A 27,076-nucleotide genomic window follows, 5' to 3' on the forward strand; every position below is an offset into this window, starting at 1 on the left:
TCTAGGTGCGAATAGCTTAATCGCAACGCTGGTGCGAATAGCATTGATCCTTCTTTGCGAAAATTACTTTGGCAGGGAAGAAATGGCAACATAAGTTATTGACTAGTTTTGCGTTTCTGTTTATTTTATAAAGAAAGTGAATGAGTGATGCAGTGCTAAGAGTGAGTGTGATTCTGTTTGTAAGTGAATTTTTATTTTACTGAAAGTAAATTAATTGCGACAGGTACACGCAGTATGTACTCGCTGAATTATCTTAGGTTGATAATTTCTTGAATTAATATTGCTTAAAACTTTAACAGAAGATAAGACGACTGAACTGTTTTTTTTTTTTTTTTGTTTTTTTTTTTGTTTTTTTGTTTTTTTTGGAAGATAATACGGTTCTATGTATTTTGGTTCCGGTTTTAGGTTCATTTCAGCTGAAATACTACGTGTATTTAGTTAGTTAAAGTCTTAATCTAAATTTATGTGAAAATATGCACGAATGATTTAAACAGTAACTTGAAGGCATTTTATACTGAATATTTATATTGGCACAGCAAACATTATTCATTAGTACTTTTCTTTAAGATATTTCATCATCTGCACACAGATGTCTTGTTTGTAGCAGCGTTCAGTAAGTGTTTTTTAACTTAAAATGAGTTAATATTTTTTAAACTAAGATGCTGTGTGCTTACATGTGCGTTGCTTGCCACGGTGAACGGAAACATCCCCATTGTCACCACATATACTGCAATAATATGATAAAATAGGAAAATATATTCTGTGTGCAAAGCAGAACATCTTCACATCTGTTTAAAAAAAAAAAAAAAAAGAAATTGGTTAATATGTGAATGCATAAGAATCCGTATGTTTCTGCCACCAGATCTTCTGAGACTAATTGGATTATTGTAAGCTTATTATGGTGAAACTAGACCTTAAGTCAGAATTTGAAATTGAACATATTCCTTCAGATGGGTAAAAAGAAACTTTTGTGCTATTCAGTTTTAGTAATATGTTTAATAATATGCTTAAAAATTTTATTAAATTTACATGTAGATCTCTCTGATGATCAATTTACAAATGTTGGTCATTGCCCAGCTTGCTATGGAAGTAATTTATGCCCAGAGTTTTATCACGGTGATATTTTCTTAATTGGAATCAGTAAAGGAATACTTTACAGATTTGTAAATGTAAAAAATGTGTACTTAGGAAAATTTCGGAGAGACAAGGTGATTCTGAAAAAGCTTGCTCATGACAGAGAGTTCTATGACATGGACAATCGGCTCTGTGAGCTATCGAAACTAGAAAAATCCTGTCAAGTAAGCAGTGCTGTTAAATCATTGGTGGAAAAGTCAACTGTTGCAGGTCAGATCCAACTCTTAAATATTTTAAACTCATTTGAAAGCTTAACTGATGCAACTCGTTGCCCATCAGAAAGACTTTTGAAGTACATGTTTGGTAAATTGAGATCAGAGCCAAGTGAGAGCCTTCAGTCAGAGTATGTGCAAAATTTTAAAGTTGGAGAAATGATGTACAGCCTACTTATAAATCCTGAAGCTGTTATATTACAGGTAAGGTTTCAGTGCGAATGTAATATAAATAGTTTAAGAATTTTTTTTTTATCAGATTACCTTTCAGTTATGTAATCTAATTAACTGTAAATTCTGCTGATCTATGAAAATATCATTTTAACAGCTACATAATCTTAGTCTTGCATTTCACATGCTATAAGAAATTCTTCAGGGGTATAAATACTCTTAAAAGGATTTAAAATCCACTGTAAATATTATAGTGTAGATTTTCACAGATGACCTGTTGATGGTATTTAATTTTCTGCTCACTATTATAATGTTGTCAGTGTAGCGGTGTTTTCAGGAATAAATGCATTTTAGAAATAAGTTTTGTTGTATCAAAAGCTAATATTGAGACAATTAAATAAAAAGAAAGATTCTTTAAGAAGGCAGTATAAAGGATTTTAGGTTAAAATTTACTCTCCAGTACGCCTTGGTAAATCATCTCTTTTTTTTATGCCAAGATCGGCACCAATTTTAAGATGGTGCTGATCCTTCTGCCCGCTACACAAAACCAAAACAAGAAGTCAAAGACTTACACAGACTCTGTGTCCATGTGCATATCGATCTATTTTAACTGAAAAAACATAAGAGAATTGCACAAACTAGGCATTGGGAACTGCCCTAACTTTGTCCATGTATACATCGATCTATTTTCACTTAAACAAAATCAGAAAGCTAAAACAAACTTAAAACTATCATGTTAACCAAAAAAAAAATTTGCCAGTCTTTTGACACACAGAGACAAACAAATAACCAAAAATACACAAACAGAGAGTAGTAAATAAAAAAATTACATATTTTGTAACATAAAAACATTAAGCAAATCTTTTAACAAATATTAACAACCAGAGACGAATAAAGAAATGAAACATCAATTTTTTAACTTGCCTTTTTTCACGTGCGTACATTCACGCTTCCCATTATTTATCTCAGCCCACCAGCGGCCGAGCGGTAAAGACACCGAACACTGGTAGTTCATTCCGAGGTTCGAATCCCGCGAATGGGCTGGCTGCATGGGCATTTTCGTGGTTTTCCCCATGTGTAAGGTGTATACGAGCCAGTTTTCCTTAGAAAGCAAAGCCGTAGCTAGGGTGGGGCAAGGGGGACATCCGTCCCCGGGGGCAGCAAATTGATGATATACATTTCAGAATGAAATTCTTGGAACACAGAAAGGGGTGCAAAATCTTTAGGTGTCTCTGGACGCTCAAAACCTTAGCTACGCCTCTGTTCGAAAGTCCTCCACGAAAGCATCCCTCCCTTTAGCCAGATAGCCCTCGTGTGTTTTGCCATCATTAAATAATCCAATCCCATTACCATCTCCTGTATCCTCCACATAAGCAATTCAAACATACTCAAATGATGGTACCCACAGCAAAATAATAGCAAGTTCAAAATCCAAGACCATACCACACACATGCAACCAAACACAGCAATTGAAAAGAATGGTAAGAACCAAAAACCCTTGTCCATACAAAAGAATTACTATTACAAAAAATAACCAAAATCTAAATTTATCACAACACGTTTGGCGATATTCTCAAAAATAACCCCTTTTTATTGACAAAATTAGAAAAAGCTAGGGTTTTCATCCACGGAGAACCCGTTGGCGCTGTTGCAATTTTTACTCGCGAAGGGATGAGCCGAGCCGTAAACGTGATTTTTAGTGCATGTAAATTCAAATTAGCAGACAAAACAAAATATTAAGCATATGGTAGTAAAAATTCACAGATAATAAGCATGTAGATGTAAAACTAACCGGTTAAACGTGATATACGAAAATAAAGCTGTATTTTTCATAATATATTTCACAATACAAATAACCTTCAACAGTAATCTAATTTTCTTCAGTAGCATTGTTAACAAAACTAGAACTTTATACATTTTATTATTTTTCAAGAGTAATTTGAACTGTATTCCTTACACCAGCAGTGGTTTGCTAATTTTGATGACCATGGAGATGCGTCAAACTACTCTGTCATCTTAGATAATCAATAATATTTTTTATTTCAATTTAATCAGCTATTTATGTCACACCTGCTATCCTCGGAAAGGTTATTGTTAGAAAAGCATTAACAATATACTATCTTGTTAAAATTTTACGAAATAAAAATTGGAGCCGTGAACCGGCATCTATCGACGAAAACGTCTTTAATTATAACGAAAATATTTCTATCCATTCGTTGTTAAAAAATTCAGAAAAATAGCGTGGATAATCAGAAAAAATAATAATAAATAAGAGAAGAAGAATATAAATCTCCATATGCGAACAATGACAGTGATAATTCAACAAAATGAACGCAAGAGGAATGGTTGCAACCTTCAAACAAGCGAATACGATGAATCCGATAGGTTACCAGGTTTGAACTATTATCGCCAAAGTTGGCGATGTTTACAATTACCGGGTTCTCTGCGGAAGTGCTTCCAAAAGCATAAATCATTCCCAAGGCTAGTTTCGCCAACGTTATCAACATTAGGGTTACTGAAAGACCTATTTCACACAGCAGGCTTCCAAATTTCACGAACAGCCTATATCACTTGGTAATTGTTTTTCAGACAGAAACCAAAGAGATACAGTAAAGATCAGTGGGATTTTAATGTTAACTTCTTAAAAAATGATACAAATACCAAGTTGCTGGAAAATTCCATTGTTGTGTAGCATGAGAAAACAAAAGATGATTTAAAACTTTGGATACTGGCTAATCTTTGGAATATGGTAACAGGTAGTTTGGCAACATTTTGGTAAGGCGACAAAAACGCGGCAAGCAGTGGGCGATTCTGCACTTTCTCCCAATTTCGCACCTAATCTTCATCATGATTAAGCACTTGTGTTCCATAAAAGTTCTAGCATAAGCGTAACTCGACTAGCAGATTGTTGGAAAAAAAATGTTAAGTTAAAAAAAAAAAAAAAGCCTTTACTTTGTGAAAACAAAATGGCGTCAAAAAAAACTAGCAGGTTGCTGTAGCAGGGTTGGTTGCCAAAAAATCGCCAAGTTACCATAATCCGAAGATAACCAAATTTTCAGTATTACTCAAATATTACGAAGTTCAAAGAAAAAATTATTATCCGTATTCAGAATTTGTGTACTTTTACAAAAAAATACGGTACTATTCGGTTTTGAGGGCCGTAAAAAAATTCCAGCGAAAATGTATGCGCGAAAGCGCCAAATCTAGCAAACACGCCCATTTAACAGCGTGCCAAATCTAGCGTACGTGCTGATTTCAGATTGCATAAGTTTATATAGTTCTATATTTCTTAACACGCCATTGAAATACTAATTTAATTTTTAATTCCTTTTTTGATAACCTATGGATTTAATAATTTGGGAATTGCCCATAATGAAAAGTCTGCGATAGAATTATGGGTAAAGTGCAGAATCACCCACTGCTTGATGCGTTTTTAAGAATTGCAAATACTCGGTATCTATTATTACTAAAACATAGTCTTATCATTAAATATCATTAAAATAAAAATACTTCCTTCACTCATCCCAGATACCGAGCAATCCAGAAAAACTAAAGACAAAACTTGTTCACTTACCTGGGTAGTGTGAAGTTGAATCTGTAATAAAAACTCTAATATGTTGATTTATCTAATTATATTCTTTCTATACTACAAAATATATACATTTTTTAACAATTGTCGGGAAAATTTTCTGGCCCCGAAAGTTATTACACACTTCATCAGTTCACGTCACGAGATCGAAAGGGGAAAACCCTTTTTTTCTTCCTACTTCAATGACAGCCAACGCCATCTGTGTCTCGTACATCAAAATGAAGAGATTTGTTTTTAATATTTGTTAGATACAGCTAATCAGTTTCACAACACTCCCACCTTTTTGATTTTCAGAAGGAAAATCAAAAATCAAATAATGGTATCCTTAGTACAGGAACACACTTCTAGAGGATACAGTTTACGTACAGGACGAATCAGTATGCCATTTCTAGTTTTCACTTTTACAACTCTTACACGTCCATCTCTGCTTGTACAAAGTTCTTGGACACGAGCAATTGGCCAGTTCACTCTTTTAAGGTTCTCACAACCTATTAGCACGATGTCTCCAACTTTTAATTCACAGTCCGTCTGTCCATGCTTTTGTACTAACTGTCCAAGGTACTCCTTGCGGAAACGGCTACGAAATTGTTCTCGAAGTTCCTGGCAGAAACGCTGACGAGCCAAGAGTTTATTTCGATCTAAAGCATCCAAATCTGCTGTACCTGAAACCTTAATGTCCTGTAAGAACATGGAAGGCGTTAATGGTAGAAGGTCCTCAGAGTCATTTGACACGTAAGTTAGTGGTCGACAGTTTATTACGGCTTCCATATCACAGATGACGGTGAGTAACTCTTCGTAATTGACTGCAGCTTGTCCTAAGACTCTCACAATCAAATTCTTGGCTGTGCGGATTAGACGCTCCCACCATCCGCCCCACCAAGCAGCAGTGGGCGGAATGAACTTCCAAGTGATGGGATGCAAAGTTTCCTGAGCAATTACCTTTACCCAGTCAACCTTTTTCAGCAATGCAGATGTACCGACGAAATTTGTGCCGTTGTCTGAATAAACTGTAGATGGTCGACCTCTTCTGGCTATGAACCGACGAAACGCTTGAATGAAGCATTCGGTACTTACGGATGTCACTAGTTCCAAATGTACACATCTATATACAGCACACGTAAACAGTACTACCCAGGTTTTGTTTTTATTTTTGAGAATCAGAGGGCCACATAAATCTATGCCGGTAACTTCAAATGCGAACGCATCTCGAACTCTGTCTAATGGTAATTGAATGGGTGCAGTAGTTGGAGGTTTTGCTGAAAATCGTTTACAACGGACGCACTGTTTCACCACCGATCTAATTCGGCGTCTTGCACCAATGATCCAGAATTCTTCTCTAATTATAACAGTTAATGCTTGTACGCCTGCATGAGAATGCTTTAAATGGTAATCTCTAATTAAACAGTCAACAATATAATGCTTAGAAGGTAATAAAATCGGGTACCGGAATGCATAAGAATCATCTCGTTCGGTGATTTTTGTTTTTACTCTTCTTAAGCCACTCTGATCTCGTACGGTCAAAAGACCATTGATGTAGTCTCCAGTCTCTGGAAAACTCTCCCCCTGAACAAGTGAAAGAAGTATAATTTTAGATTCCTTTATCTCGGAAGCAGACAGAAAAGGCTCTTTATTTACAATTTTCTTTTGACAATTTTTGAAAATTTAGAGAACTTCTCACACCACTTAACTTTATCCGCTTTTGTAGTTATACTAAGATTTACATTTAAATTTATGCCTTTCCTGCGCTCTGAAAAAACTAAAGTTTCATTTGGCTTAACCTCTAATTTTGGCCAGCTATCTCTAGGGTCTTTGAGCCAAACAGGCCCTCTCCACCAATTTAATTCGAAAAACTGAAGAGGGGAACAACCACGAGAAGGTAAATCAGCTGGGTTAGAATGACCCTGTACATATGACCACTGATTTGCTTTAGTGAAAGCGCAAATTTCCTTCACGCGATTGCCCACAAAAGTCCCCCACGCATCATTTCTTTGAATCCAAGATATGGCCGTGGTGGAATCGGTCCAAAAATATTTCGGGATGTCATCCAATGTAAGAGCTTCTGTCACATATTTGGAAAGACGCACGCCCAAAAGACAGGCCATAAGTTCTAGACGGGGAATAGTAAGTTCTTTTAAGGGTGCGACTCTTGACTTAGCCATTACAAAACTGACTAATGTTTCTTCTTTAGTTTCGCATCTCAAAAATATTACCGTGGCATAAGCATGCTGGCTAGCATCACAAAATACATGAAGTGTCCAGGAACTTCTATCTCCAAAACCTATACGTCGCGGTATTCTCAACTTATTCAAAATTTGTAATTTATTATACCACCTCGAAAATTTACTTTTGATACTTTCTGGTAATGGAGTATCCCAGTCTGCTTTTATCGCCCAAATTTCCTGTAGCAATAACTTTGCAGGCAATAAAACAGGTGTCAAGAAACCCAAAGGATCAAACATTGTCTGCGTTACTGACAAAACCTCTCTTTTAGACAAATTATCCGAAACCAATACAGTCTTAATTTCAATATAAAGGTTATCTTCTATTCTGTCCCACATAATTCCTAAAACTGGTACAGAATTATCCATTGTGGACTCAGTGCACAAAGTACTTTGGGTTAGTTCCACATCTTTTTCTACTGGGCCATAGGTCCACATACGTAAGTCCATTTTTGCTTCAGCTAATATTTCAGTAGAAGATTTCACAAAATTCACAAGCTCCTTTTCGTTATCAACAGAAGTCACACAATTATCAATATAAAAGGATTTATTTAATTTCTGAGCAATAGAACTTTGTTCCTTTGGTACTTGTGCCAAATGAACTGAAATAACCGCTCCTAATAGAAAAGGGCTAGACTACTCCAAAAACTACCCTCGTATGGCGGAAAACCTTCAGTACATTATCTTTCTCCCACCATAAAAATCTTAAAAAGTCCCTATCTTCTTTCCGTAATTCAATCTGTAAAAATGCACGCCGGATATCAGAGGTTACGCCAATGCATTTTTCTCTAAATCTTAACAAAATTGAAGGGATTTCTTCTATTAAATTTGGTCCTTTTACTAAGTAATCATTAAGGGAGGGCGATCTATTAACTTTACATGATGCGTCAAAAACAGGTCTTATCTTAGTTGAGACACTGTCTGGTTTAAATACTGGGTGATGCGGTAAGTAGTGCCCTTTATAATTCAGTTCATTGTCTGGTACTATTTCAATTACACCCTCCTCCATCCATTCATTAAAAATTCTATCATATTCTTCATATTTATGTAAAGACTTGAGTTTTCGGGTGACACTGAACAATCTTTTTTCTGCTACATGACGATTTGATGGCAATTCTGCGTTATATACTAACCAAGGTAATCCGACACAATAACGACCATCTTCGTTTCTGGAAAGAGAGTTTAAAAATTGTTCGTGGGCAATTTCTTCCTCAGCAGTGTTAGTTGAATTCTGATGAGCATCTAATATTCCGATCGTTTCTAAACTCCAAAGATCGGAGATTTTAAAGTCCTGACCCACTAAACTTGCACACAAAATGGAAGCATCTTTATCTTTGTGATTAACAAATTCCTCCGATACACCACAAACTGTCCAACCAAGTTTTGTACAAACTGCTGTTAGTCCTCCTTTTAATTGTTTTACTGATTCCGTGAGAATTTTTCCATAAATATCACTACCGATGAGCATTTCTATTCTTGGACAATCTGCTCCCAGATCCGACAACCAAATGTTGTTTCATTTTAATTCTTTTAATATTGGACCCTTGGGTACCCGAGGTATATCCCCACATATTATGTCTTGATCTAAAAATTCAAATTCTAGATCTGAATACTTACGCGGACTGGCTGAACATAATTTTACCAAATATTTGTTATGCATCTTTGCCTCTGTTCTGGCACCTCCAAATAAAGTAAGAGCAACATTTTCTTTGGAAATAATTGGTAACCCCAATTCAGTGGCTAATGACTTCAAAATATACGATTTCTGGGAACCACAATCTAAGAGTACTCTAACATCTTTATGCTTTTTGACACCAGCTACTCTTACGCGTAAAGTCATTAAAGCTACGTCAGTGGTACAAGTTTGCCTGGCTGTAGCCGTATGTATGTTGTCTATTTCTGATTTTTCTGTAGGAAGTTCAGTTTCATTATTAATGTCCGGACACAAAATAACTGAGTGTGATTTACCACAAGCAAAACACCTAACAAACTGTTTACAGAACTTTGCCATATGATTTGGTTCCAAGCATTTTAAACAGCATTTTTTCTCCTTAACTTTAGAAATCCTTTCATTAAGAGATAATGAACGCGCATCGTAACAATTTTTACTATCATGCATTTTACCACAAAAAATACATGCATGTTCTCTGGTTGTAAGAAAACCTGTGGCAGTGGGAACATTTCCCTGTTTCTTAAATTTAAATTTACCTTTTGTTTCCCTCTTTGCTTTATCATGATATCCGTCTTTACGACTAACACCATCGAGTCCATTACGCGCCAATTTTAATCTCTCCTCACCCTCCACTTCAGACTTTAAAAATTTCATTAAGTTGGTAAGGCGAGAAAGATCAGTTCCTTTAGGCTGGTTAAAGAGCGAACTCCTTTGCCACGCCTTTAAAACATCCTCTGCGAGACACGATTCCACCATCGGAAATAACCACGATGTGTTTTCGCTCGATTTAAGACCTAAAGACTCTAAGGCTCTCAACTGAGCTTCAATTTTATCATACAGTTTATCAAGAGGTAATTTATCCTTTTGATCTGCCTTCACATTAGAAACAATTAATTTAATTAGTTCCCTAACATACACTTCTACCAATAATTCAGGTTTCCCAAAACGTTCCTTCAAAGCTAAAACAGCTTTATCATAATTTTTCGAAGTCACCAGATAGCTTTCAATGAATTCTTTAGCACGTGATCCGGGCTTCATACACTGAATCAAATAGGAAAATTTGTCACTTTCATATAAATCAGGGTCAGTGTGAATTTTCTCAAACTGCGACCAAAACGGTAACCAATTTATCAATTCCCCATCAAACTTCTTAAGTTCGATTTTCGGAAGTCTATACTGTTTAATCTTACTACAACAAATACCAGCACCATCATTTGGTCTTGTTTCTAAATTGATTTCATCTGAAAATTGCAATTTTTCATTAATTTGCCGAGTTAGTGTTATGAAATCATCAGAATACACCTCACGACTTTCGATTTCTTTAGTAACATCATCCTCTAAAGTTTTCCCGTCTTCAGCTAACAAATCAAGAATTTTATCATCTACATTTTTTATATCTGAATATACATTTTGTAGTTTAGTAAGTTTATCTCGTACTAAATCTACAGAAAAATCTTCTTTTACTAATTCCGTTTTTAAAATATTAGCAGTTTTTGCGAAAGAAGTGCGTAAACCTGCCCGTTTAAGTTTCAGAGCCTTTAAAGTTTCCATAGTTAACTTTCCAAATAAAGCAAACTGCTTTACAGAAAATAGTTTCGAATTTAAACTTAATTATACTTTAATACATCAAAAACTATCTATAACCATTAAAATATTTTTTTTTAAGTTTATTTCTTAAGAGTCCTGTCACGGGAAGCCACTTTTTGTTATTACTAAAACATAGTCTTATCATTAAATATCATTAAAATAAAAATACTTCCTTCACTCATCCCAGATACCGAGCAATCCAGAAAAACTAAAGACAAAACTTGTTCACTTACCTGGGTAGTGTGAAGTTGAATCTGTAATAAAAACTCTAATATGTTGATTTATCTAATTATATTCTTTCTATACTACAAAATATATACATTTTTTAACAATTGTCGGGAAAATTTTCTGGCCCCGAAAGTTATTACACACTTCATCAGTTCACGTCACGAGATCGAAAGGGGAAAACCCTTTTTTTCTTCCTACTTCAATGACAGCCAACGCCATCTGTGTCTCGTACATCAAAATGAAGAGATTTGTTTTTAATATTTGTTAGATACAGCTAATCAGTTTCACAACAGTATCCATGTGCACATCGACTTATTTTCACTTGAAAAAAAATCCCAGAATTGCACAAAAATGGCACTGCGCACACCCCTGACTTTATCTATGTACACATCAACCTATTGTCACTTAAAAAGTAAAAAAAAATTGACAAAAATCCAATTGTTTTTTCCCTTGTAAAAAGCGGCAAACAAATAAGTGGGCGATTCTGCACTTTACCGAGAATGTTTTCAAAGAAAAGGCATCATTCATTATAGAAAATTATGTTTGAACAACCAACGAGATGACATTATGCTTTAGCGATAACTCGGTAGCGAAATATTATATCAACTTAAACTTTCATCTAAATTAAAACATCAATATTAGATAGTTATTTACTATTATACTTCCTTTCTTGCGTTAGGGTTGCCGCAATTACTTTTGGCAGCATTGGCATCAACAAAAGTTTGGCGATTTTTTACGGCCCTCGAAACGGAATAGTACCAAAAATACTTGTCAGTAATTTTTTCTCCCTCTTTCCAATTTATCAGAAACTGTCAGAGATAGGATTATGTATTAAGAAAAATGCCTTTGATGGCATATATAGACTTTCATTGCTTGAACAACTTCTGTTATATTCATTGCATGGATAGCTTCTGTGTAAAAAAAAATACTTTATGCTTGAACAACTTCTGTTATATTCATTGCATGGATAGCTTCTGTGTAAAAAAAAATACTTTATATATGCCCTGCTTTTATATAGTTTAACTTTCAGCAGCTGCCAGTACAATTCGATGGATCATGTATGTAAACTGGATATATAACCACAAGATTAGCTGAACGGTTAAAGATTCAGTACATGCCTGTGAATATATATTCTCTCCATCTGTGACTAATAGTACACTTTTCTCATTAACTACATGTTTCTATTTCTAGAAACTATCTAAATTAAATAGCAAAGTAATTATACTTATTTATCCCTGGAAACTAAAGTCCTTTTAAATCAAATAAAAATCACAAATAAAAATCAATGTCAAAATGAAAAGAAAGGAATGAATAATAACAAAATAAGATTATGTTCAGCTGCATTGACTAGTTGCTATCCACAAAAAATAGGAGTAGTGTTGGCAGTTACTTTTTGTGGGTTCTTCCCATAGGTTAACCTTATTAAGTACAGAGAAGATAAAAATTAAAGGCAGCTGAAGTTCATAAAAGTAATTCAACCTTTTTAGTTTCTGAAAACTAAATTAAAAATTTTGAATACATGAATTATGATTATATTGTAACATATGGTCGTATTTGAAACCTAGTCTTTATTTTCACTAAATATTTTTTCTAAATATGAAATATTGAGCTTAAAATGTGATATCTTCTCTTCTGAGTTGGATGTGTGATAAAAGTCTGACACTGCAGAAATTGCAAATAAAATCACGCGGTAGATAAAATGTATAAGCTTACAATATAATTATGTATCAAACATAAGAGGTAATGTTTGAAAAATTTCTCTGAATTCTTCAATATTATCGTAATTTGTGTTCCAGCAACATTTTTACCATCATGACTGCTTCATGAAAGAGGGTATAATTGGAAATGAGAGTATTAATTCTTATTTTGCTACTAGTAAAAGTTAAATTTGTTAGAAAAGTTGCAATAATTAATTAAAGTACTTAATATTTTTTAGATGGTAAAATGCTGTTCAAAGCATGACAGAAATCTATAGAATTGTTTTATAAAATGTAATACAATACAGTACAAAGTCCGTGATCTGGATTCGTCGGGACTTCGGCGATTCTGGATTATAAATCATCAATTTAAATCTGGTAAGATGGCATGCAGAAATTATACAATTAAAAATATGAAATCGTAATTTATGAAGTAAAGAACAATTATGATCTAAAGGGTATCAAAATTTACAAAAAAAAAAAAAAGCTTAATTTTTATCTGTTTACTTTATTAAACATTTCTTTCAATGTAAGTTGTTTAAGATACTTCCACAAAAAATTCAAAAAGTTCCCTTTTCTTGTGTTATATATAGTGGACTTTCCAATGCCGTACTTCTCGCATAATTTTGAGACGGATAGGCCTTTATCCATTTTTTGCAGCTATTCCACTTTTTGTTTAATGGATATCGAAACATGCTTTCGCTTTGTAGATTCTTTGGCAACTCCAGAATTGGAAACTCTTTTTTGACATCGAAAGTTCAAGCTTAATTTTTATAAAATTGTTCTAACAGTCTGCAAAAAATAATGAGCCAGATCCAATTAGAAGATTAAGGAACAGCGCAATCTGCAACATTAACTGAATTGCCTTAGATAATTTTAGCCTAGCTTATACCATCCGTTATACATGAAACGTGCATGCATAAAAGCATTATGTGCATGCATAAATGCATTTGTGCATATGCATGTAATTAATGCATTTGTGTTTATGCATGCGCATAAAGTTTGTAGCTTTGAGGTCCAGATTATAGATCACTCCGGATTATAAACATCCGGATTACAGACTTTGTACTGTATTGTGCAAAATACAGTCAAAAGCCGTTAATCTGGACTCGTCGGGACTTCGGCAATTCCGGATTATCGATTTTTCCGGATTATAGATCATCAGTTTAAATCTGGTAAGATGGCATGCAGAAATTATAAAATTAAAAATATGAAACTGTAATTTATGAAATAAAGAGCAATTATGATCTAAAGGTTATCAAAAGTTACAAAAAAAAGAGCTTAATATTTATTTGTTTACTTTATTAAACATTTCTTTCAGTGTAAGTTGTTTAAGTTGCTTCATTTTATGTGATAATACTTTCTCTTTAATTCTATAAACAGACATAATTTCTTATTCAGTTACAAAGTTCCGCTGTTCAAGTCCTATAATTGCTGTATCGAGAATACCGACTAATTTGTCAATCGAAATTTTTTCGTTTTCAGTAACCTCTGTGTCACTTTCTTCACTATTGGAAGCAAATTATAATGACAAGGAATTTGATTTAAATCATATCAAAGACGGAATACATCGAGATGAAATACTACATCTAGTAAGGAATTATAAGCCAAATAAAATGAAAACATCTGCCCTGAATATAAGGATAGTGCTGACAGATCAACTTCCAATTCATTGCGCGCTGCGCCCCCCCCCCCCACGCCGCAGAGCAGCGTGAAATTGATAAACAGATTTCGGAATGGTTAGGTCATTTTTTCAGCAATTCCACTTTTGTTTAATGGAATTCGAAACATACTTTCGCTCTGTAGATCCTTTACATATAGTGAATATATATCAAAAATTTTATTTGACATAATCGAAAGTTCAAGCTGATAAAATTGCTCTAACAGTCTGCAAAAAATAATAAGCCAGATCCAATTCGAAGATTAAGGAAACCCGCTATCTGCAACATTAAGTGAATTAGATAATTTTAGCTTAGCTTATACCGTCCGTTATACATTAAATGCGCATGCGTAAACGTATTATGTGCATGCGCACACGCATATGTGCAGCCGTAAAGGTCTTATGTGCATGCGTCAACGCAACGCATGCGCAGAAAGTTTGTAGCTATGAGGTCTGGATTATAGATCATTCCAGATTCTGGGTGTCCGAATTAACGACTTTTGACTGTATTAAAATGGGTAATATGACATCGAAACTGTGACCCAGAAGTACCAATAAAACTTTATTTGCTAATGCTGATTTTTAAGCTCACTGATATATTTTTTGACTAAAACACTTAACTATAACATAATACCTAATGGCTCACGTGAAAAAAGAATTGTTTCTAATTTATTAATGAATTCACTTATGGGCCTATCATCAGTTTCATGCAATAACTTTCACAGAAGAGGCCGAGATATGAAGAAAAACTCTAATGTCTTTTAAGATAGCCACCAGGTTTTTTAAAAGATTTTAGTCATCAATGTAGGTGGTCATCTTGGAAAGGTGGCAGTCAGTACAGTGTTTATTTATGTTCTTGGAAATATTCATACTGTGCAGAAATGGTCACTTAGAGAGATGGTTGCCATGATAGAGTCTTTGTATTTTGATTATGGAAACTAACGAATATAGTAATACATAAAACATGCTCTGATAAATTTGTGAAAATCAGATGAGAAAGGGAAATTAAAGGGATCATGCTGGAATAAATAAATGTTTATTTTGATGGATGTCATAAATAGTTAATCAAAAATATTTTAGTTTCAAAAACAAACACAAGACCAGAGAAATTGACTGTTACTCAGTTTGCATGTCATTAATCATTTTAAAAGTGCATTTAATATTCAACTCTAAAATGATTCATATAATGTCTCGTGTTTTACACAAATGACAATATATGAGGTTGATATGTCATTTGTGATTATTTCTTGTTTCTTTTGGGAATATAGTATCCCAAAGACAGGGTTGGTGCCAGAGCCGGTATGGCCACATGGGGCAGTGAACTTTAGGGTGTGAACATTTTTAGAATTTAGGGAAGCACAGAGCAGCAAAATTTTAGGAAAGACACTGGGTATCATAATTTAGGAAGGCACAGGGTAGTAGACTGTAGAATGTGGGGAGGATTGCATTGGGCAGCAAAATGCCTAGCACTGGCCATGCCCAAAACATGTGGTAGACAGGCGATTGAGACCATAAGAGATGTGATACTGACAGCTAGATGATCAGCACATTATCATGCAGTGTTTGTAATAATTACTTAAGATTGTGTCTGTCAACAATATTACATGTATGTCCCCCATACATTTTCAAAGATGCCAGGCATTTTTTGCTTAGCTACTGCAGCAATGGATTTGGATTCTCATAAATGAAAGCCTTCACATGATCTCATTAGAAATAATTAAGACTCAATAAATGAAATGATCCGAGAAGGCCAATGAACTGCTCCACCATCAGGGCTTAATTTCTAAAATTAGAAGAGCCGGATCCTTACCGTAGACCCTCATTGAAAGAGGAACAGGAAGAAATAAATAAATAAATCATTAAAATAATTAATGATTAAAGTGCTTAATAATTAAAGAAATATATTAAAATTTATTTCTTTAGTGATTTTAAATACAGTCAAAAGTCGTTAATTCGGACATCTATAATCCAGACCTCAAAGCTACAAACTTTAAGCGTGTGCGCATGCATATAATACGTTTACGCATGCGCGTTTAATGTATAATGGACGGTATAAGCTAAAATTATCTAATTATCTATTTCAGTTAATGTTGCAGATTGCGTTGTTCCTTAATCTTCGAATTGGATCCGGCTTATTATTTTTTGCAGACTGTTAGAGCAATTTTATAAAAGTAAGCTTGAACTTTCAATTATGTCAAATAGAATTTCCGATGCTGGAGCTCCCAAAGATACAAAAAAAAGTATGTTTCGATGTCCATCAAACAAAAAGTGGAATTGCTGCAAAGAATATATAAAGGCATATCCTTTGTTTCTCTAACCATTCCGAAATCTATTTATCAATTTCACGCTGCTCTGCGGGGGGGAGGGGGGACGCTGCGGTGTGCAATGAATTGGAAGTTGATCTGTCAGCACTATCCTTATCTTCAGAGCAGATGTTTTTATTTTATTTGGCTTATAATTCCTTACTAAATGTAGTTTTTCATCTCGATGTACTCCGTCTTTGATATGATTTAAATCAAATTCCTCGTCATTATAATTCGCTTCCGATAGTGAAGAAAGGGACACGGTCGTTATTGAAAATGAAAAAATTTCGATTGACAAATTAGTCGGTATTCTCAACACAGCAATTATAGGACTTGAACAGCAGAACTTTGTAACTGAACAAGAAATTATGTCTGTTTATAGAATTAAAGAGAAAGTATTATCACATAAAACAAAGCAACTTAAACAACTTACATTGAAAGAAATGTTTAATAAAGTACACAAATAAATATTAAGCTTTTTTTTTGTAAATTTTGATACCCGTTAGATCATAATTGTTCTTTATTTCATAAATTACGGTTTCATATTTTTAATTTTATAATTTCTGCATGCCATCTTGCCAGATTTAAACTGATGATCTATAATCCGGAATCGCCGAAGTCCCGACGAGTCCGGATTAACAACTTTTGACTGTATTAGATTATTAGTCCAAAAGAGCTTTGTCCCTAAAGGACTATTGTTTTCGTTTTGCGATTTTGCGTCGAATCACTGAATGTCGGTTTCACTTTTCAAACTGTTGCCACCAAATATTATCGCCCTGTATTATATTTGAAGAATTGAATGAAGAATCTGCATAAAATGTATGTATGTTTTTCGCATTATGAGAAAACAATGGTACCTAGAGCCATCCAATTTTGAATGACTTAATTCTACTGCGAATATGGGCATCTGAAAGCCCAAATTTGAAATTTGTTTCATTATCGATTTCATATTTTGTAAAACTTTAACGAATTTTTTATTAACAAACACTGCGATTTCAAAGCGAGCAATGGCAAAGTTGTACAGAAAACACATTTTTATCTCCAGCGCATGAGACGGTGTATCGGAAATACTAAAGATATGTTCAATTTAAAATTATTTTGCAACATTGCTAAATCTGAAATCTTTCAGATTTTCTTTTTTAGTCCAAAGTGGCTTTGTCCCTGAAAGACTCTTGTTTTCGTTTCGTGATTTTGCGTTGAATCACTATAAATGTCCGTTTCACTTTTCAAACTGTTGCCACCAAATGTTGGAGTCCTGCATTATATTTGAAGAAATTAAATAATGAGAAATCTGCATAAATGTATATATATTTCTCGCATTGTGATAAAACGACGGTATATAGAGCCATCGAATTTTGAATGACGTAATCCTCCTACGAATGTGGGCATGTGGAAGACCAAATTTGAAATTTGGAATTTCTTTTGTTATTGATTTTGTAAAACTTTAATGAATTTTTGATTAACAAACTCAAGGATTTCAAAGCGAGCAATGGCAACACTCTACGGGGGGAAAAAACTCTTATATCTCTAGCGTGCAGAACTGTAGATCAGAAATTCTAAAGATATGCTATTTTTAAATTATTTTGCGACATTGCTATTGAACTGAATTTTATGGTTAAAGTGCAGAAAACATGATATTTAATAAAAGAAAGGTAACACACAAAATGTTAAAAAAACGCCCCTTTGGACGTAATTTAAAATCTGAAATCGGTCAGATTTTTTTAAAATTTATCTCTAATTTTAATAAATCTAATAAGTAATTTTTAATATAATTTTATTGCTAAAAATAAAATTTCCGAGATCAGATTTTTACTGAAATTGTTTAATTCCATAAAAGTGAGGTTGCCCATGCATAACAAGCACCTCTTTGTGTTAAAACTGCCTCATCTTTGAATAGCATGTGCTGAGAATCCAACTGCAGTGCACTTTGCTGCTAAAATCACTGGTAGAGTTCCGCACACAAAGAATAATCTTTCGGTTTCAAAGTTGGAATTATTTGGAAATGGAATTGGTGGAATCCTCCGTTTAACACTCTGCAGATGGTTCAGTTGTCTCACAATCTGCATGGCGTGCAATACATTTCTGAACCCGGTCCTGATAACAGAACAATACCCTTCTTGTAAATGAAATATCAGTGTTTTTTTTTTTTTAATCATGTATTCTTTGGTGAATGCAGCAAAATAAATAAAAAGATTAATATTTACTTCATTATATTCATTGACTATGTATTTAGCCTGCAGGAAACTTACCTAGTAATCAGCTTTTCCTGCTGTCTGAATAGTCTGTAATCCCAGTTTGTATAACTGGAGTTATACTGAACATTAAAATATAGTAAAACTTGCTTATAATGAGCCCTGATTTAACAAAAACCCGGATTTAACAAGGAAATAGAAAATACTTGGTTGGCACAATGTTTAAGTCTATGGGAGTGTAACTCGCTTTTAATGAACAAACCCAATTATAGCTAGAAATATTTTTTTGATTCATAAAATTTCTATTGACTTCCACCTCTCCAGCTAAGCTAATCTTTTCTTGGAAAAATTTCTTTAAAATTCCGAATTCAGCCGAAAGTTACTAATGAGTGGTGGCCTTTTTTTATCTTGGGGAGTGATCGGGATTGAATTTTTACCATGGAGTTATCCAGCCTATAGACCAAGGGATTATCACATGTTTTAAATCAAACTTCCATAAGCACATAATTTAGATGTTCCTTGGTAGAAAAGTAAAAATAGGAACAACCTCAAATGGTAATGTAAACGTATTCGAAGCAATTGTTTAATGAAGGATGCATGGGAAAGTGTTACATCAGCATGCATTACCAACTGCTTCCATAATGCTGGACTAGACATTAGAAAGGAAAATCACTGTGGAAGAAGTAGCCGTCTTGGAAAATTTGAAAATGAGTAGAGAAGAATTTGACAATTATGTATCCGTTGATGCCAATATTATCACTTTTGAGATACTTACTCCCAAGGATATTGTAGGTAAAATCCAAGCTAAAGATTCAAGCAGATGAAAAATAATGAAAGAGAAGGTGATAAAGACAAATGGGAAGAACTTCAAGCTGAACCATCCCCAACATACTCAATGGCTTTTGAATGTGCAGGATATTTTTCAAAGATGGGGATGCAAATGACATTGCTTTTCAGGCCATGAGTCTTCTTTAAAGAACAATAACACAAGAAAGAGACAATAAGGCAGTTCAAAGCAAATTAACCAACTTGTTTTGTAGTGTACAGAAATTAAAAAGAAAGAAAGTGTATATAACACATATGTATGAATTTTTACGATTTTTTTCATAATTCCATTTCTTATGGGCACTCGGTTATAATGAATAAATATCCCAGTCCCTTCATGCTCATTATAAGTGAGTTCAAGTGTATTTAGTGAGTTTAATTTAAATCTGCTGTAATAGAAGCTTGCAAAATTAAGTGGAAATACTTATTATATAATAAGGCAGTTTATAAAATATTTTAGTTATATTTCATATGTATTGCAAATGTGTATTAATATTTTTCTCTAATATAAAAAGTTTTCTAATATGTTTCATGCTTATAGGAAAAATTTTAAAACCATGCTAATGCTTGTCTTTTTAGGCATTTTCTCAAACAGAAGGTTGGCCTTTCCCTCATTATTATGGATCTTGTGGCCGTATAATTGTTGAAGAATATGTAGGGAAAACTTTAGCTTATTTTGAAAATTCACCTTGGAAACAAAGGATTGATATTGCTTATCAACTGCTGCAGATATCTCAGATGTTAACAGAAAACTCTTTAGAGTTTGCCTTGTATATGACTGATGTAAATATGGACAATTTTGCCGTACGCTCAGATGGAACAGTTTTACTTGTAGATATTGAAAATATTGTCATTGTTGATCGTTTAATGGTACAAAAAGGTATTTTTGTTTTTTTCCTTTTTTTCTTAAAAATATAAGTTTCAACTAAATGAAACATGTGTATCACAAAGCTGCAACAAATTGTGATACCTGTCTTTCATTTATTTGCTGTTGGAGAAGGCAGTAATAATTAGTTATTGAAAGTGCTCCTGCTAAAATAAAATCTCTGTCAATTAAAATACTTTACCTTGTATTCAGCATAGGCAGCTGTGTCGAAAAGTAGTGTTTTGTTTAATTATTTTTGTGGGAGCATTTTATGTAGTACATTCTTCTGCTTTATCATGGAATTTTATAAAACCTGAAAACAAAACCATTATTCTGTGATAATTTTTTCTGTCCACATCCCATTTTCAAATTTGAGAATTAATATTTTTAAAGCCTTTTTCTCCACGTCAAAGGAATTGTTAAATATTGAAAATTAATTATCTCTTTTGAAACCTTTTGAAAACAGTTTTATTTTGTTTTACTTTTGATAAATTTGGAAATGTTTGTTTTGCTTATTAATAATATAGCTTTCTAACTTGATTTTGGAATTTCCTTTCTTGTATTCATTCAAGAGGTACTGTTCTGTTACTGAGACCAGGTCCAGAAATGTATGTATATATGGATGCATGTGTTCATATACACTTTATATGTGTCTGTGTGTGTACACATGCATATGCAAACATACATCCATAACACATGTGCATACATACACACACTTCTGAATACGGTCCTGATAATAGAAGAGTACCTAAATTGATTCTCAGAAATATACCAACCAACCCTTCAGGAAACTGCAATAAAAGAAGGTGAACTTGATCCAGCCATTCATTTTGGTTTCAGATAAAACACGTGGACCATCTGTAGAAACTCCTGATGTACTAATGCTTAAGCATGTTTTAGGGTGTCAATTTAGAATATTTTTATTTAATTTTAACTTCATTTAACTTCTAGCTACATAATCAAAATGTTTAAAATTTGCATATTTTTTTAAATTGCAATATGTTAGAAGCAATCTATCAGAAGTTTTTTTAAGATCTGTTAGCAGTATTAAATAAAAATGTATTGGTTTTCACATCATCATTATCTTATTTTGATACCTTAAGATTCTGAACTGTAAAAAAAATGCATCCTCTCCAGTACCAGGTACAGAGAGCTAAATATCCCTCTCTGAATTGTATTCTGATATTATTCACTCAGGTAACATGTAATTAGCTACAAATGTAAGACAGAGTTTCTGAGCATACGGCCACTTCAAATTTTCTTTTCTGGTTTTTATTAGTAGTGGTAATTCTATGAATAACCCATTTATTTAAAATTAGTGTCACCTTTAAAATTCATATATAAATAGAAATATTGCAGCAAAAAATGGTATTAGGATGGCACTTACTCCAAATACTAAGAGCAATTTTTTTCATTTGTACTAGTGTACAACGTAGAAAACCATAATTTCATATACAGTACAAAGTCCGTAATCCGGATTCGTCGGGACTTTGCGATTCCGGATTAGGGTTTTTTCCGTATTATAGATCATCAATTTAAATCTGGTAAGATGGCATGCAGAAATTATACAATTAAAATTATCAAATCGTAATTTATGAAATAAAGAACAATTATGATCTAAAGGGTATCAAAATTTAGAAAAAAAAGCTTAATATTTATTTGTTTATTTTATTAAACATTTCTTTCAATGTAAGCTGTTTAATTCAATATTATTTAATAATCATTATAATTATTGATTATTACTGTGGATTACTTAATAATCATTAAGTACCAATATTTGGCATTTTATAACTTCATAATTTGGCATCTCAAAAAGTTCTAATTTTCTTGCTATGCACTTTTGTAAATTAATAAAGCTTGTGCCAGTAATTTTAAGTGTCTTAATAGGTAACATTTCACAATTTTATGATGATTTTTGTTACATGCTTCCACAAAAAATTCCTTTTTCTTGTCATATATAGTGGACTTTCCAATGCCACACTTCTTGCATAATTTTGAGACGGATAGGCCTTTATCAATTTTTTGCTACAATTCAACTTTTTGTTTAATGGACATCGAAACATGCTTTCGCTTTGTAGATCCTTTGGCAGTTTCAGAATTGGAAACTCTTTTTGACATAATCGAAAGTTCAAGCTTAATTTTTATAAAATTGTTCTAACCATCTGCAAAAAAATAATAAGTCAGATCCAATTAGAAGATTAAGGAACAACGCAATCTGCAACATTAACTGAAATGCCTTAGATAATTTTAGCCTAGCTTATACCGTCTGTTATACATTAAACTCGCATGCGTAAACACGTAATGCAACACATGCACATAAAGTTTGTAGCTTTGATGTCTAAATTATAGATCATTCCGGATTATGGACGTCCGAATTACAAACTTTGTACTGTATTTAGTAATCAGTTATACATTAGTACACTTCTGTTGCTTAACGTAAATTATGTTGTACCACTAATTTTATGGGACTACTACACATAATAATACTTTACTGGCCCAAATATAATCTTCCTCCACATATAAGCCACACCCTCAAATTTGAAGGTGCAGAAAAGAAAAAGATTATCTCCAAATATAAGGCGAGTTAAGAAAAAATGCCAGTAATCATTTACGAGCAGTAATACAGTATCATTATTCAAAATATAGGCTATAATCATATGCTATACTTGGCAACTTTCTGTAAGCTGTTATTGTATGACATTACCCATAGTTATTCTTAACACTATGGCCAGTTTCTAAAATTCCACTGTTGCATTGTCATTATTTCAAAATGAGAAATTAGCACATTTTTAATTGCATATGAGATGACAAAATCAGAGCTTAAATTATGGCAGAGCCCACTGGAGCCTGCAGTTTTTGTGATAAATTGAAATTCTAGATGGAACATACAGAGCCCAAAATAAAATGGCTCTGGTACTTCTTTTATGAAAGTGAACAACAATTTCAGCAAGTAAATTTTATTTGAATAATAAATATGAGTTAAAAGTCAATTTTAACTTCTGAATGTATGCTTCTCTTTCCGTGGGAAATTCATGTTACTTTTAAATAGAATTTAATCTATTCTTAGTGGTATAATTTTCTCATTTATTAATCTATCAGTAGATTAGTTATAAGAAGAATAAAATCTCTCTGATATTGTTCTTTAATGCTTCCCCCCCTCACATAAGCACTGAAGTGCTTTCTGAAATAATTTGAGTATATAATGCTTCATACCTTTTTCTGTGGATTACTTAATATTCATTATTATTATTACTTAATAATCATTATAATTATTCATCATTATTACTGTGGATTACTTATTAATAATTAAGTACCAATATTTGGCATTTTATAACTTCATAATTTGGCATCTCAAGAAGTTCTAATTTTCTTGCTATGCACTTCTGTAAATTAATAAAGCTTGTGCCAGTACTTTTAAGTGTCTTAATATGTAACATTTCACAAATTTATGATGATTTTGTTACATTTTGCATTTGTTATATTTGTAATCAAAAGTATTAGATTATGGTTTCAACTGTGTCAAATTTAAGTAATTACAAAATTACTTCTCAGAGAAGAAATCTATACAAAATACTATCCCCCTCCCAAAAAATTGTGCTAAATTATAGAGGAAACAGTTCTGCACAGGTATTGGAGTACTTGTAGCAGATTTAGTAAATATAGTGATTTCTTGATACAGATGTTAAGCATTCGATGCTATTTGTTCAAAATCTTCCATAACTGTTACCTATGTAACTGAAAATTAGCATTTTACTGTCTGGTACGAATTAGTTTGTCGGAGTTGAGTTTGATGGAAATTTTATACTGATTAAATAAGTAGGTATGCAATATATGAAAATTGATAATGCAGGATTAGAAACAAATTGAACAATATTTAAATTTTTTTGTTTGAAGAAATTAAATATTGTTAAATAAAATCCAATTTGCTGTTTGCACTGACGTGTTTAATCATATTTTATCAAATGATTTTTGGCATTTGAAAGAAAGAGACTTCCTTTAGAACAAACACTGTGTTGTGAAATCTGTAAAAAAAAATATCATTAAGTACAAGGTGTCTGAAAGGGAACTATCACCCTACCAGATTAAAACCATCATTTACTTGCAGTTCTGTTGCAAATAATCAGCTATAGAATGTCACTAAATTCTGTATGGCTTGAGGTACTAATGTTGTATCATATGACACTGTGAAGGTTTGGTACAGAAAGTTCAAAAACAAGGATTATGACATTCAAGAAGCAGAGTGCTCTGGCCAGCTTATTGATGTTGATGAGGCTTGCCTGCGAGAACTTATGGAAAATGATCAGTATGCAACCACTCGAGAGCTTGCTGAGGAGTTAGACATTACTGCCATGTCCATTGATTGTGCTATGCATCGTATTAATTTGACATACCTTGTACTTAGTAGTTCAATTGCTGGTTGCTGCATGAGTTCACTCAAGCAAATAAAAACAGACTTATTCAGGCCTGAACTAATCTGCTTGAATTTCAATGCAAGGAAAAAATTCTGAACCAGATCATTATTTTGGATGAAAAAAAGATTTACTTCAACAACACAGGCTGTAAAAAGAGGTTGGTCGGCATCTAATGAGCCCTTCAGCAGCATTGCAAAGCACAGTTTGACTAACAAAAGAATCAAAGGATCATGCTTTGTATCTGGTGGGATTGTCATAGTGTTTATCCATGAAGAGTGTCTGGAAAAAGGTAAAACTCTTGACAGAATTTTGTACATTGAGATGCTAGTCTGTGTTGATGCTGCTATCAAGGAAAACATTGAATTGAGTTCTGGTACAAAAAGGCAATATTCCATGAAGACAATGTAAAACCACATGTGTCTGCATCAGCGGCTGGACTTTGTACAGACTTGAATGGGATATTTTGCCACACCCACCCTATAGCCCCAACATCACTCCTTCGGACTTCTTTGGACACTTCTTCAGAGGATTTTTTTTCATGCTTGCAGCTACATCATGCTAGTGTTATCTTCCATTCTGCACAGGATGTCCGAAATGAGGTTGATCTGTTTTTGGACTCACGGCAACCAAGTTTCTGGGCCGAAATACCAAAATGTTGGAAGAAAAATCATAGATTTGCGTGGTGATTGCTACCTGCACTAAAGGTACTGCTTTCAATTCTTTTTTTTTTAAACTTTATTAATAACATTTTTTTTATGGGAAACTTTTGTTGCAAGTAGATACACTATATTGGCATAGACCATTATAGTTAGGTTTGTAGGGAGGAGACATATTTTTGTTACAGTAATGATGTATATCGCTACCTTAGTAGAAGAAAAGCCACTGTCCAAAATGTGCAAATTTGAGATTTTTTTCACCACTTTATCAAAATCGTGGATTTTTATCACAGAGTCACTGGTTGTACCTTCATATTACATAATAAATGAAACCCATTCTCAAGAGATCACTATAACAAGCAGTCAAATGAAAGAACGCTGCTGAGTAGTTAAGACCAGTGAAAGCTGGTAGTTATGCGTAGGTTTCAACTTGGTACATGTGTGTTTTCATGGTTTTCCATATGAAATATAAATTCATTAGTTTCCCTTAAAAAGTCCTTCAAATATATCCTACCTCTTGGCAGATAGCCCTTATGTGCTGTGCAACATTCAGTTAACCATAAATAAATAGGGCTGTATCACATACTTTACCATATTCAAATAATCAGAATAGAACTATTATAATAATATTTTAGTGCTATGTACATTATGCATTTTCAATTAGTAAAATGATTTATCTCAGAATATTATTTTTTTAATTCCACTTATATTACTTACACTTATAAAACTTGCCCAAATTAAATCTCTTTTCTTCAAAACTTTCCAGGTTGGACATTGGTGCTATTTTCAGCTAACGTGAATATTTAATTATCTTATAATGCTATTAAAACTATTTACATATGTGATTTTTTTTCTTTTCTGTAGGAAAGAATTATTCAGGACAACTTCATCAAAGTGGTGAATTTTGCAAAGACTGCTTGAGTTTCTCTTATGAAGACCTGTGCAATCATGATCTATCAGATCACAATTATTATGCCATTTGTAAAGGGCTGTTGGTACCCAATTCATATTACTCTGCAAAAGGACTTCTGCACAATATACCTGAAACAATAAATATGCAGACAAACTTATCAGCCCTAGTACATGAATGTGCTAATCCATCCGTGGCCTTCAATCGTTTTCATGTTGTCCCAAAAATTTTACAGGTTATGAAGTCACTACTTTGATATAATTTTTTTATTATATCTACCTCTTTTACAATCATCAGTACTTAAAAGATGCCTCACTTGCCATATTTTTGCTTAATTTAATGATTGGTATCATTACTTCTGTAACTCCAAATGCTCACATTTGCATTTCTTGGATTTCTAATGTATCTGTATTGTACGTGTATAATACAGATATTTAATCATATAATACAGATATTTAATATATACTATATATACTATTATAATAATAATTGTGTATATAATACAGATAATTAAATCATATCAACTTTAACAAAATCTGTATAAATGCTCGTTGGAGACAATGAGAACAAAGTATTAAAACATGCCTCATCCTGTATACAGAAAGTCCAAAACTTGCTCAAATTGAAGGATAGTTGTAATATTCATTCCCTGTATTCCTTTGTGAAAAATATTAACAGAAGATCTAATATAGGAAATCTTGTACATTTAAATCTAATTCAAACCAACAGTGTTAAAAGTTGTTT

At 33.1% G+C, this 27,076-nt stretch overlaps 1 protein-coding gene across 1 annotated transcript; it reads left to right on the top strand.

Annotated features, from left to right (window-relative positions):
* The first annotated feature begins 185 nt into the window (after positions 1-185).
* Positions 186-27,076, top strand: LOC118196747 (divergent protein kinase domain 2A). Its single transcript, XM_085809427.1, has 3 exons — positions 186-1,550; positions 20,069-20,369; positions 26,287-27,076. The coding sequence occupies exons 1-3, from the start codon at positions 951-953 to the stop codon at positions 26,586-26,588; spliced, it is 1,203 nt and encodes a 400-aa protein (XP_085665553.1). The 5' UTR covers positions 186-950; the 3' UTR covers positions 26,589-27,076.

This window comes from Stegodyphus dumicola, chromosome X2, assembly GCF_044657685.1.
Source record: "Stegodyphus dumicola isolate Sdum_Otavi_A_Nest chromosome X2, ASM4465768v1".
Lineage (NCBI taxonomy): Eukaryota > Metazoa > Arthropoda > Arachnida > Araneae > Eresidae > Stegodyphus > Stegodyphus dumicola.